The sequence below is a fragment of the Phascolarctos cinereus genome, unplaced genomic scaffold, assembly GCF_003287225.1.
Source record: "Phascolarctos cinereus isolate Bilbo 61053 unplaced genomic scaffold, phaCin_HiC Scaffold_3;HRSCAF=262, whole genome shotgun sequence".
In the NCBI taxonomy this organism is placed as follows: Eukaryota; Metazoa; Chordata; class Mammalia; order Diprotodontia; family Phascolarctidae; genus Phascolarctos; species Phascolarctos cinereus.
This window is the reverse complement of record NW_027555736.1, coordinates 98,347,402-98,361,601: the sequence shown is the minus strand read 5'-3', so window position 1 is coordinate 98,361,601 and position 14,200 is coordinate 98,347,402. Positions and strand designations below refer to the sequence as shown.

At 38.6% G+C, this 14,200-nt stretch overlaps 1 protein-coding gene across 4 annotated transcripts in view; it reads left to right on the top strand.

The window, feature by feature from the left end:
• The first annotated feature begins 33 nt into the window (after positions 1-33).
• Positions 34-14,200, top strand: part of VTI1A (vesicle transport through interaction with t-SNAREs 1A) — a 401,209-nt gene continuing 387,042 nt past the window's right edge. For all 4 annotated transcript variants that reach the window (XM_020988025.2, XM_020988024.2, XM_020988031.2 and 1 more), the window contains exon 1: positions 34-285. In XM_020988025.2, coding sequence (XP_020843684.1) covers positions 192-285 — 94 coding nt within the window. In that variant the 5' untranslated portion in view covers positions 34-191. The remainder of the gene's footprint in view (positions 286-14,200) is intronic.

The following is a 14,200-nucleotide window of genomic DNA, read 5'->3' as shown; positions in this document are numbered from 1 at the left end:
TCAACGAGGGGAACTTAGTACGAGCAGGGTGAGTTTCCGGAGGGTCCAGTCGCACAAGTAGCACAACCCGGAAGCGGCCGGTCTGGGAGCTGTCCTGGGTTCTCGCTGCTGCCGGTGCAGCCGCCGGAGTTTCGGCGTTTCGCTGCCCCCTACCAGCTCTGGGCCGAGCCCTGGACCCTCACACAGCCGCCATGTCGTCAGACTTCGAAGGCTACGAGCAGGACTTCGCCGTGCTGACCGCAGAGATAACCAGCAAGATTGGGAGGGTCCCCAAACTCTCTCCAGGTGAGCACTGGAGCCGGGGGGAGCTTTAGCCGGGCGGGCAGGGAAGGAGCGACGGGAGGAAGGGCTGGGCTTGGGGAACGACGGAGACAGAGACCCAGAGGATCCCGGGGGGGGGGGACTGAAGTTAAGGAGGGAAGTTACAGTCCGTCATTCACCCGGGAAGGGCTGCATGGGCAGCGTGAGCAGGCAGTTTGTGTCCGCTTCGCTTCTGCTGCCGTCTTACATCTGTCTTGACCTCAGTCATGGGCTGCAAGATCCACCCCCGTGGGCTGCCAGGTGAATGTCTGTAAAGCACGGCTCTGATTCCCTGCCCTGCCGGCAAGGCTTCCGCCACTCTACGTAGCATAGGTGACAAAAGTTCAAACTTCTAGGACATCCTGGCACTTTAGGGACCGCTATGACCTGACTACAAACTCCTTTGCCATCCTGACCTTGCACTGCTCCCTCTCAGTGCTCCAGACTCCAGCCAAAGCGAACACTTCCCAAGATTTTTCACCTCTTCTCTTTTGCTGTTGGAATACTCTTAGCCTTCCCATCCTTACCTGACGTCTTAAAGGCATAGTTCAAAAGGACTCCTTTATGAAGAAGAATGTATGCTGGATTCCTGGTCAGAGGACCTAAGTTCAAATGCTTTCTTGCTTTTTAATGCCTGTGTGACCTTGGGCAAGTCACATAATCTCTCTGAGCCCTAGTTGGCCTCATCTGGAAACTGAGGGAGTTGAACTACATGACCCCTGAGATACTAGCCATCTCTTTAAGTCTCTGATTCTCATAAAGTTTCTTCCTGGTTTTCTCCTCTCCTGCTCCCCCCCCCCCAAGAAGCGCCAAAATGTGATCCCTCATTCTTTAAATAATGTAACACTCACCTCTTCCTATGCATTTAAAATCTGATTTTATAATAATGACCACGATATAATTTTATTTCCCTTACTAAACCTGTAAAATCCTTGAAGGTAGGGACTGTGTGGTTGGTTTGTTTGTTTTGTGTATGGTGTTAAGTATTAATTTTTTGTTGTTGTTGCAGTTGTGTCCAACTCTTCATGACCCCATTTGAGATTTTCTTGGGTAAGACACTGAAGTGATTTGCCTTTCCTTCTCCAGCTCATTTGACAGATGAGGAAACTGAGGCCAACAGGGCTAAATAACTTGTCCAGGGTTATACAGGTAGGAAGTGTCTTGGATTTGAACTGGTAAAGATGAGTCTTCCTGATTCCAAACCCAGTACTATAGCCACTGTGCCACCTAGATGCCTAAGTATTAATTTTCCTAGTGGCAAATCCAATCTCTATTCCTACCTTTTTCCTTGCAATTCAAAAATGCCTCCTAAGTCTGAAAAAAAAGTTTAAGTAATTCTGTTCCTTCTTTAACTTTCTCCTTACCACCTGTTTTCTATTAATAGGGATATTTGCTTGAAACCAGGATCTCTGACCTTTCGCCTCACTCCTCTCCTGCAGGCCCATTTAGTTTTTGTGGAAATGGCTGGTATCTCAGACAGAATTATGATTCCAAGTAAGGGAACAAGAGGGCCAAAGCAAGGTAGCAATAAACTTTATGGAGGAAGTGGCTGGTGTCCTGAACACTTCATGATGCATCATCAATTCTTTTTACCAGTTCTGCTTTCTTCAGTGCTCAAGATCATCCTAATTCCTGTGGGCTTCCTTCTTCTCTTTCCTAATCCCCCACTGTGGTAGTGGTGGAGATTATTTTGAATTGATTTCTAGAGTCTGGGAATAACAGGATTTATTGTTTTATTTAGATTTTGTTTAACTATAAGAATTTGAGTGCTAGAAGGTTTATTATTTTATTGATGACTAATGTATAAACTAAATGGAATAATATTGGAAGACTATATAAAATATTCTGAAGTGACAAAGAAGCAAAAACATTGCTGAACCACAAGAATGTGAAAGCAATTTTTTTTCCCAAGAAATAAATACTTTATCAGTGGCAATACTTTTTCCTTTGTAATTTTGTGTTAACATTTTAGAATGGTTCCTACAAATAACAGAAGAAAGTCTTTGCAGGAGAAGCTATGCCTTTTTATATCTGTGACCTAAACGTAGCAGGTATATAATATGAGTAATAGCATGGCATGGTGGAAAGAGTGCTGGAAGTGCAGATAGGAGATCTTAATTTGAATTCTGCCTGAAACACCAGTAAGTATTTGAACAGAGTAAGTCATTTAATTTCTTAGATTTACAGTTCCCTCATCTGTAAATTGGGAATGAGAGGCAGCATGGTATAATGTGGACAGAGGGCCAGCCTTGGAGTAAGGAAGACCTGGGTTCAATTAAGTATTACTTCAGATACGTATTAGCTGTGTGACTATGGGAAAAGTCAATTAATCTCTCCAAATCCCCGACAACTCTCTAAGAATGTAAATTACAGGTGGCTTGGTGATATTCATCATTGGAGAGTTTCCATCCTGGAAATTTCCTACAAAGGTGAAATCACAGATTTAGACACTCTTCTTGCCTCTCTTTTCTTCCTCTGAACCCCCCACCTCCCCCACCTCCACCTTCACATGGTGAAGATAATGAGAGTTGTTGCTATAAAAGCACTTTATAAACTCACCTTAATATGAATTGTTAAAAGGAAAATGTATATTAGACTTTATAATACTAAGCAGACAGGATATTCAATAATACATAATGAACTAGACAGTGTCATTATATAATATTTTCTTTAAAGGTTCATTATGTAATGTTGTATGTACTGCCCCCTTCTCTTTTCATCAGTAAAGATAAATCAAAATACTTACTGAGAGTAGGTGGGAGAAGCCAGGAAGAAAAAGACTATTTCTAAAAAGTCATCTGAAGACCATTTGCAATTAGTGAATACAGTTGTGGGGAACAACAGTGAGTTGGTCTTTATCCTTATTATTTAAGGGGTAGTGAGATGAAATTAGCTAAGAAAATGTGTTGTAAACAGTATCAACCTTAGTGAATGTTCTAAATGTTATGTTATAGGAGATCTGAAATTGATAAATAAACCCTTCAACCAAAGCAACTAATTCTTACAGACGGATTGGTAAAATTAACAACAGTAGCCATTCTATGTGAATATTATACTTTGTATCCAAGTATTCAAATGAGAAAATAATCTTTACTTTAAAATTTCATTTTAAAGAAGCAATGATTCGACTACCATGAGCTTTAGTAATAGGGACAATCATAATAAACAATTTTTTTTCCGTAAACTGAAGTCTCTTTGTGTTATGAATTGGAAGTGGGTTCAATAAACTAATTTGGAAAGTTGGAGCCTTTTTTGCTAAAGAGTTCTGTAACACTGTCTTAAACACTGAGTTTTAAAAGAATGATGTTTTATTTTCTGCAACAAATTCTCAGGAAAAAATATTAACTTATTTGGAAACAATTTCCTTTGGAGGTAATAAAAAAATCTCTTGTTGATGGCAATGGAAACAATTTAGAGATCTTTCACATGTACCCTGAGCTGGTTGGTAGACATTTAGTTAGCAGATTCTAACAAAATTTGAAGTCTCATCAGTTGATGTTCATTATTTTACTAAGTGAGCGAGGTGGCGCAGTGGACTAGGCCTAGAGTTAGGAAGACTTGAGTACAAATTCAGCCTCAGATAGTTACTAGCTCTATAACCCTGAGCAAATCTTTCTTATCTTCTGTTTGCCTCAATTTCCTCATCTGTAAAATGGGGATAATAATAACCCCCTCCCAGGATTGTTGTGAAGATCAAATGAGATAATAATTGAAAAGTGCCTAGCACATAGTAGTATATAAATGCATTTATATAAATCTATTTTGTTTTGTTTGTTTTTTCCCTCCCACTTATTTGTGTCTATTGTGGTCATGGGAAAGTTTCTTTGCTTTTTGGTAAGGGGCTTCTAAAGAATATCAAACAAAGGACTCTAATGAAGTCTGCTACACATAATATGATGAAGGTGAGTCTGACATGTGTGCTGAGTTGGATTTGCCTGAATTATCTGCTGTCCTAAGGAAATAAACTAGTTTATATGAAACCCTATTGTGCTGTGACTAGAGTCTAAAGCATATTAAAGATTAATTGCTGCTATGCACTGCATGGGGTTAGCCAGGATTAATTTCCTCAGTCTTTGTGATACCAGCTCATCTTTTGCAGAAGCCCTGGAACCCTATCCCTGCATTTCCTTTGTTGTGAATAAAGCTGGTTGTGAATTCCCTAGTGTTGAGTACCAGTAGTTCAAGAGAGAAGAAGGGTGATCATTGACTTTTAGACTGTATTGGAACTAAAGTGATATCCCACTAAATTATGTTGGGGAAGGGTTGGAATTATAGGGTAGCATATGGTACTATATTCCCAAAGGTAGAAGATATTCAGTTGAAATCCAGTGTTTATCTTTTTTTTTTCTCACAAATTATCCTCTTTGACCCCTATTTTGTTTACCACCACTTCCTTCTTAATATGTTTCCTTGGTTTCAGAAGTACCACATTCAACAAGTACATGTCTATGTGTCTCCTCTTACTCTCTATTTCTTCTCTTTCTCCTTTACTGGTTTTTCTTCCTTACCTCTTGAAGGAATTGATGCCCAAGGTTTTGCCTTTGTTCCTCTTCTCTTCCCAATTTTCTCCTTAGACAATCCTCTCCAAGACTTCAATGATCATTTTTATAGAGCTGACTTCCAAAAATTCTGAACTCTAGATCCACATTTCTAACTGCCTTCTAGATATTTTCACTTGGATGGCCTTGTGGCACTTCACACTCAAAATAGAAACTATATTTCCCTTAAATTCTATGATTCTTTTTGATTTTTGATTCACCTGATCACCCCTGTTCAAAATATGCATGTTATCTTTGCCTTTTTTTCTATAAAGAGAAAAAATTAGCATCAATACAGACTGTTTCCTCTCTTTTACTCCACATATCTAATCAGTTGCCAAATGGTATTCTTATCTTCACAACATCTTTAATGTATGCCCCCTTTTCTTCACCCACACAGCTACCACTCTTTTTCAAGCTTTCATCAACTCTCATCAACCACTACTCTTGCAATAGTCTTCTCACTGGCCTTCCTGCCTCAAGTCTTTGCTTACCTCAGTCCTATCTCCACACAGCTGCCAAAGTACAGATTTTACCACATCAGTCCCTTACTCAATAAAATCCAATGACTTTCTATCATCTCTAGGATCAAACATAAACTCCTTTGTTTGTCGATGAAATCACCTGGCTCCAGCCTTCCTTTTCAGCCGTATTTCATATTATTCCCTTGTATGAGTTTTATAGTCCAACCAGATTGGTTTTCTTAACATTCCTTAGGCCTGATACTCAACTTCCCTTTCATCTCTGTACTTTTGCACTGTTTTCCTCACCATGCATGGCATGCTCTCCCTTCTTACCTCTGCCTCTTAGAATCTTTGGTTTCCTTCAAGACTCAGTTCAAACAGTACCTTCTACATGAAGCCCTTCCTAGAACCCCCAGGTACTAGTGTCTTTAACTTCCAATGTCATCTTGTTTCTGTTTTACATTTGTTTTGTATATCCCTATATATGTGCATGTTGTCTGTCCACATTAAAATGTAAACTCCTTGAAGGTTTGGATTGTTTCACTTTTTTGCATTTATATTCCCAACAACTAATATAATGCTGGCATGATAATAATAGTTAATAATATATAATTATATGATGATATAAGGTTTGCAAGGTGCTCTACAAATTTTGTCCCGTTTTATCTTCACAACACCTGAGCAGGTCTGTGTTATTACTATCTCCATTTGACAGATGAGGGAACTGGGGCTTCGAGAAGTTAAGTGACTTGCTTAGGATGTGATTTGAGTTCAGATCTTTATGCCTTGTGCCAGCTAGATGCCTGGCATAGTATGTACTCAATAAATGCTTATTTGAATGTTAACCTCCTGCATTCGATGAGTTACCAAGACATTTTGAATCTGAACTAGATCTTGTATTCATTCCCTCATCTTTGTTCTCACCATCATTGCCATAATGTGGCTCTTATTACCAAGTTTTTGGATTATAGCAATGGCCTTCTAACTGGTTTCTCTCTGCTTCTAGTTCTGTCCCTCTTACCCCCATCTACGCCCCATACCTTCCATGTGTCATACCACTGCCAGATCCATCTTTTGCACAAATCTAGTCTATAGCACTTATCTGCTCAAAAGCTTTCATGGTTGCCTGTTTCCTATCAAATAGTTCAAATTCCTTAGCCTGACAGTTTATCCCTCCAGAATTTGGTCTCTCCAAATATTTCCAGCCTTATCTGTCAGTAAGAACAAAATATTTGTGAACCCAAGGTAAAGCCAGAAAATCATTCCACTTGGATCTTGCTTTCCAGGAGAGGATTTGAGTCTTTACTGCAAACTCATCCAATTTGATTCACTGTATGATGAATATTGGTATGCTATGGAGAATGGAATTTTCTGGTATTAAAAATAGGTACATTCACAGAAAGTAATATTTAAAATATCTTTTTTTGTATTCCAGGTAGCTGCCCATCTTGTCTAATTATCTTCATGGATATGTGTTTTGTCCAGCAAAACTTGCTGCTTCTACATTTCTACAACATCCCTACTTTTGCCTTTCCTTAAAGTCCATTTCTCTCCCCTTCCAGCCATCTTTACTTTTTGAAATTCTGTCCATTCTTTTAACACTTTGCACAGATGCTATCTCCTTTGTGAAGCATTCACTGATCCTTATCAGTCAGAAATGATCTTTTCTTTTTTAGATGTTACTAATCTTATGTTTCTCTCTTTTGCACTACAGTTATTATATGTTGTATAATTTTTCATCATTGTCTATGAGTTGTATTCCCTGTGCTAGAAGATCCATGAGTGTGGAGAGCTTTTTTTAATTGTCTCATTCCATTGTAAAGTGTTTTGTATAGAATTAGTACTTCGTAAAAGGTGCCTGAATGAATGAATAAATCTGGTGGGCTACTTTGAGCCATTGAGAGCCTACCTATATCCCCAGGAGTGGTTTAGATGGCTATTAAGATATGAAGGGTCAAGCCAAAGATCATTCTAATCCAGAATTTTGTCTCACATAGCATCCTTTGGTGCTGTCATTAAAACGTGGTAGTTGTTCTTTATGACATACTGAAAGATTAAGATTTCACTCACCAAAGTCATTCAAACTAGTATGTTTAGGGTTGAGAAAAATGGGTTATAGACAAATGATTTATTTTTTATTGATATCTTTTGTTTTCACGCCACATTATTCATTTTTTTTTTCCTTTTTGGTGAGGCAATCTGGGTTAAGTGACTTGCCCAGTGTCACACAATTAGTAAGTGTCATGTGTTTGAGGTCAGATTTGAACTTAGGTCCTCCTGACTCCAAGGCTGGAGCTTACCCACTGGGCCACCAAACTGCCCCTTCATTCATTTATTTAAAAAAACTTTTTTTTGAATAGTGTGCTGGCCCTGGAGTCAGGAGGATCTGAGTTCAAATCCAGCCTCAGATACGTACTAACTGTGTGACCCGGGGCAAGTCATTTAACTTTGTTTGCTTCCAATTTTTTTTTCTTTTTGATATTCATTTTTTAAAATGTTAAGTTCCAAATTCTCTCCTTCCCTGTAGTCCCTCACCCAGTTATTGAGAAGGTAAGCAATATAATATTAGTTATCCATGTGAACTCTTGCAAAACATATTTTCATATTAGCCACATCACATTCGTTTCAGATTATATTCCTTCCCTCTTCTTTACCCAGTGAGTCATCCCTAGTAACAAAGATATAAAAAGACAAAAAAAAGAACTAACCATAACTGACCAGAACATTAATCACATCTGATAGGTTATACAGTATTATGATCTTATAGTCGTCTCCAACTTGGCAGTGAAGGGAAGGAGATACATTTTCTCAGCCCTCTTCTGGGTCCTTGGTCATTTTAATTACCTAGCTTTCACTTTCATTGTTGATTGTCCCCAGGAGCTCTGAGACAAACTGCCATCTATGGAGCCACAACAGTCTCTTAAAGTAGCGTTCTTCCCAAGAACCAAATACCTTCAGATGATATTCAATCAAATGTCACTCTCTCCCATTATGGAATATCTCTCTCCTTCCATGGGAGTGTTCTTCTGTGGCATCCCCTTTCATCAATGAATCCATATTTTCCCTTCCCCCACACCCCCATTCCTCAATTCCTCCTTTTGCCAACACACCCATTTTCCCATAGCCTCTCCTCTTCCTTAGAGACTACAAGAGTTATTTTCCCTTTGTTATTTACCATTGATTTGATTAGGGAACATTGTACATTCCCCTCTATATTTTATTTCCACTTTCTTTTTATATATTTTCCCATTCTATAGTTTAGTCCCACAAAAATAGCAATTCACAGGTGTGTAGTTATAGTATTGTGAAATTTAGTTCTTGTTATTTCAGATCTATTCCTAAATAATAATATAATCATCACTTCTATTTAAGTTCTACTTTTATCTTTATCTCCCTGTGTGCTTTTAGAAAGATATCTCTTAATGGTTCTTCTGTTGTTATTTTTTAGCCCTGTAGTTGGCTTTTTTCTTCCTCTTTTTTCCCTTCTTTTTTCCAGAATATTTTACTTGGTCACTTGTACTTTACTGGATTCCTGTATTTATTTTCTTTTCTTGGTTTTTTTTTTTTTGGTATTGTCTGGAGTGCTTGAAGAAAAAACTAATTGGCTCGATTTTTAAAAAGGATTTTTCAAAGGGATTTCTTTTATTGAACCTCCATCTTTTTTCATTGTTAAGTGCAAGTTTGCAAGGTTTGTCACCTTCACACCTTGAGTTCCTTTGCTCTTTTGAATATATGATTTTATTCCCTTCATTTTCTTGTGGGTACCAAATCATTTCATGTTGCTCAAATTTCCTTTCCTTTTTATTTGAATGCCTTCCTCCAGGTCAACTGCAGAATTTGTAGATTGTCACTGCAGTAGTTCATTTTAACCACTGAGGGTCTTGTGGCTTGAAACACAGAGTTTTGTTTGGTTTGGCATGTGTGTACAGGACCTTTCTGTTTTGAACTCCCTGGGGTACACGAGTAGCTTTAGGACAAAGGTTAGGGACATTTTAGTTATTTTTCTTTAGCAAAATTACAAATCACTTTCCAGAATGATTAGACCAATTTATAACTTCAACATTATACTAGTATACCTACCTTCCCATAGCTTCTCTAACATCGAGTATTTCCATTTTTCAATCTTAGTCAATTTGCTAGTCATGAGATTGTTTTTATATGAATATCTCTTATTTTTTGTGATTTGGAGCTGTCCTTCATTTGATTGTTATTTGTTTGAAATTATTTTTTGAGAACTATGTGTTCATATGGCAATTTCTTTCTTTCTTTCTTTCTTTCTTTCTTTCTTTCTTTCTTTCTTTCTTTCTTTCTTTCTTTTTCTTTCTTTCTTTCTTTTTTCCTTTCCCTCCTTCCCACCTTCTCTTCCACCTTCCTCCTTCCTCCTTCTTCCTCCTTCCCTCCTTTCCTTCCTTCCTCTTCCTTCCCTCCTTCTTCTTCCTTCCTTCCTTCTTCCTTCCTTCCTTCCTTCCTTCCTTCCTTCCTTCCTTCCTTCCTTCCTTCCTTCCTTCCTTCCTTCCTTGACTAGGCAGTGGGGTTAAGTGACTTGCCCAGAGTCACACAGCTAGTGAGTGTTATGTGTCTGAGGTTGGATTTGAACTCAGGTCCTCCTGATCCAGGACTGGTGCTGTGTCCACTGAGTCACCTAGTTGCCCCTCATATGGCAATTTCACTGCTGCCTTTGTATCGCCAGCATCTAACAAAGCCCCATATTTTAAATAAGGCCTTATTTAAGTCATAAGCCAAAGTTTCCATTTTTCAGTTTAGTGGAAGGACATCTGACTTATCACAGTTTTATATTCCTTCCTCCTGCCTTATTTTTAAGAATAAGGATTTTTCTGAATGGCCAGACTGTTTCCTTCATTCAACAAACATTGGCTGAACATTCACTACCTTAATAGGTGCTAAAGGGGATACAGATATGAATATGACAGAAACTTCTTCTGAGGTGCTTCTAATTAAGCAGTGGAGATACCGAATACTATCTGGTGTCATTGTTAATAAAGAAATGACCTAATCAAATTAGTGCTTTAAGAAGATCAGAATAGGGAAAGATTGGAAGCAAGGAGGTAACAATGATTAAAAGTATAGCCTCTTTGGAGAAACAGACGTACTATATGCAGCCTTGGTAAAAAGTGGTCTTTAGGGTCCAGACTATGAGTTTCCTTTATAAATAAGACCACAATAGTATATAAGAAAGTCACAGTCCTTTTGAAACTTAAGTAATTAAAACCCTTTGGAGTGCAAAATATATCCATTTTGTACTGAGTGCTACACTCTAGTGAATGCTCTTAAAGTAGGGATGTTCCAGTGTACGTATGTGAAGAAGTTAGGAGTATTAAAATAAGCAAAAAGATGCGCCCAAATGAGTTTGTTCGTAGATGACCTTTAAGTTGAGGTCATTTAAACTGACTTCTCATTTGTAATGAGAAGAGACTTTTGGAAACGTACAATCATCACCTCCTTTTTTAAAATACAGAATGCTCATCAGCAGTTGCAGAACTGCTTCTTAGATTTCCTACAGCCTTATCTTAGTGACTTTCTCTTTTATAAAAATCATTCTAGTATAGCTTTTTAAGAGACATCAAGCCACCAAGCTTGGTGTTTTTTTTTCCTTTTATAATCATATATTCACAGATTTCTGGTTTAAACAAAGTTTCCACTAAGCATTTACCACTTAGTTCTAATGTTCTTTTTGTAGGATCTGTCAAGTAAATAATTATATGCTCAGTATGCACAGGGAACAGAGTAATATAGTGATTGATTTGCTAATTTCTAACTTATGGCTTCTCAAGCCTGCTCCTCAGGGGATTTGAACATTTGTCATGTCACCTCTATACCCCCTTTAGCCCTGAGAAACAGCTTAGCATATTGGAGAGAACATTGGGTGAGACATCAGGTTTGAGTTCTTACCTTAGATATTAGTCATTCAGATCTCTCAGAGGCTCGTTTTCCATATGTGTAAAATGGAAATATTATTTGTCCTTTGTTTTCAAAGAAGACCGATGACATCACAGAGAGATATCTTGACTTGTGCATGAATTGGATTTAAGTGAGGCAGAGTTGTACAAAGTTATCAGACTCACTCTGTCTTCCAGACTGTCAAAGTCCAGTGGTAAGACAAAAGTCAAGATGACTGGTAGGCACTATGTACCTTACCAGGTTTTGTTAAAAGAGTGCTTTGTGAACTTTAAGGCATTTGAAACTTGAATGTGAGTTACTACTTCCACACTAATAATACTAAGTTGTTTGGAAGCATGAGAATACTTTATAGTCTGTTTGTGGCATTCTAGGTACTACATGTTATCTCTAGTTACTATTTAGTTAGGCAATGTGATACGGTAGAGGGAACATTGAACTTGGAGCTGGAGGCCTGGATTCTGATTCTACATCTGCTGTGTAACCTGAGTAAAGTAACTAATTTTTCTTCTCTGCACCTTCAGTTCTTCAGTTTCTTCATCTATAAAAGAGATTTGGACCAGATAGTCTTTAAGGTACCTTCCAGTTTTAACAGGCTATGTGAGTATTTATATTTGTTTGGGTATCTCACTAGGGAAGATAGATACTAAGGCCTTGGCAGCCTTATAGGTGGTAGTCTACCTACAGAAATTCCACATGAACCAAATTTCAGTTCAATGATAGATTGCACCCTTTTGCCATTTTCTTGTTCCTCATCTCCATATCCCTTTTAAATGAAGAGTTTCTTGGTAGGAAAATACTGTGGGGTGACTGCTCACTGGGGACTTTCATGGAAGAAATAATGCAATAAAAATAACTGGACTTTCAGTAATAGAGATTTTCAGTCACTACACGGTAGCTAAAGATTTGTGCTATTACAGGAAAAGAGGTAAATTTTTAAAAAAACAATCTTTTGGGAATCAGAGAAGATGTAATGGAGGAAGAGCAATGGAAAGAAAGATAAAGATGAGAAAAAGGCAGTGTTATGTGGTTTCTTGGGGCTAACTGAATTGGTGTCCTTTCGCTTCCCCTCTGCCATAGTTTCCAAAAACAAAGTCTTCCTAGGTTTTCATTTTTATAGAAATGGCAGCCAAAAGCAGAAATATATCCCAAAAGATCTAGACAGACTACAGCATTGGACTGAATCTAATAAGATGAAGTTCATTAGGGTTAAATGTAAGGTCATATGTTGTTTGGTTGTGTCCAATTATTCATGACACTGTGGACTATAGTATAACAATAATGTCTGTGTGGTTTTCCTGGCAAGTATACTAGAGTGGTTTGCCATTTCCTTCTCCAGTGGATTAAGGCAGACAAAGGTTAAATGTCTTGCCCACAGTCACACTGCTAGTAGGATTTGAACTTAGCTCTTCCTGACTCTAGGCATAGCACTCTGTCCACTGAGCCACGTAACTGCCTCTTGAGTACAAAAAAATCAACTTCATAAATATAAGAGGGCATGGCTAGATAGAAGTTCTGAAAAAGACTGGTAGATTTTATTATATAACAAACACTAGAAGTCAGCAGTGTGAAATGCAGCTGCATTAGTTGATGAATAAACATTTTTATTAAGGGTCTTCTGTCTAGTAGGCATTATAGCAGGCCCTTGGGACACAAATACAGGAAAAAAAAAAGTTGTGCTCTCTGGGGTTACGTTAAGAGGAGCCTAGTTTCTAGGAATAGGGAGATGATCTTCCCTCTGTACTCTGCCCTCATTAGACACCCTCTGAAGTATTGTGCTAAAACATTCATAAGCCAGAGCATCCAGAGGGTAACCAGGGCCTGGAATCCATTTCATATGAAGATCTAGAAAAGGAACTGGGCATATTTAGTCCAGAGAAGACAGAATGCCAGGGGAACATGAGAGCTGTCTTCTAGTAGTACAGAGGAGGGATTAGACTCATTCTCTTTGGCTTAAAAAGGAGCAGTGGATAAAAGTGACAAGGAAGCAAATGTAGGGTCAGTATCAAGAGTAACTTCCTAACAACTAGAGCTGTCCATAAGTGGGGTCAGCTGCCTCAGGAGGGAGTAAACTCTCCCTCCTTGGAGATCTTCAAGCAGATGCTGGATGACTTTTTGTAGGGGATGTTCTAATGGCAATTACTTTCATGCTTGAGTTGGATTAGATGGTCACTGAAGTCCCTTCCAATTCACAAATTATGTGATTCTGTGATCTGCTTAGTGGTACAGTATGAAAGGAATTGTTTTGAAATTACTTATAGGAAAAAAGTGAATCTTCCTGATGATTTAATATTTGCTTCAGGAGTTCTTGGCTCATTTCAGTCATCTTCAGACAGTACTCATGGAAAGCAAGTGAAATTGCAAACTCAAATTAGAGAAATAATAACCCTGGTTCCTAATTCCTGAAAAATTCCTGAATTTAATTTTCAGAAGTTTTGTTTATGATATTGCTTCATTGAATCATTGAACTTAGAATTGAAGAGGACCCCAGCAGTATCTCGTCCAAATCATGTTCCTGGAAGGAATCCCTGCTCTAAGATACCCATCCTCTACATGAACACCTCCAATGAAAAGGCACCCATCACCTCCTGGGAAAGCCCCATGCCCCTTTTGGACAGTGCTAATTGTTAGGGAGCTTTTCCTGACATTATTCTCAACCACAGCTGTCTGTGATTCAGCCCCCTGAGGCCTGCTCCAGGTTCAATGAGGCCTGGTTTGCCTGCGCATTCATGCTGAACTGCATTTCTCTCCCAGCCTGGAGTGATAGACCTTTCTTATCAACCATCTAGGTTGTCTTGTGCTAGAAATTTGTTTCACTCTGTCTTTTTGTGGGTTCTGCTGCTCTAGAATTTGTTTAGAGCCATTTTTTTACAGGTATTTGAAGGGGTTTGGAGGAGAGCTCAAGCAAGTCACTGCTTTTACTCTGCCATCTTGGCTCCGCCGCCCCCCCCCCCCAATTTCTTGAAAGATGATGTCTAGGCT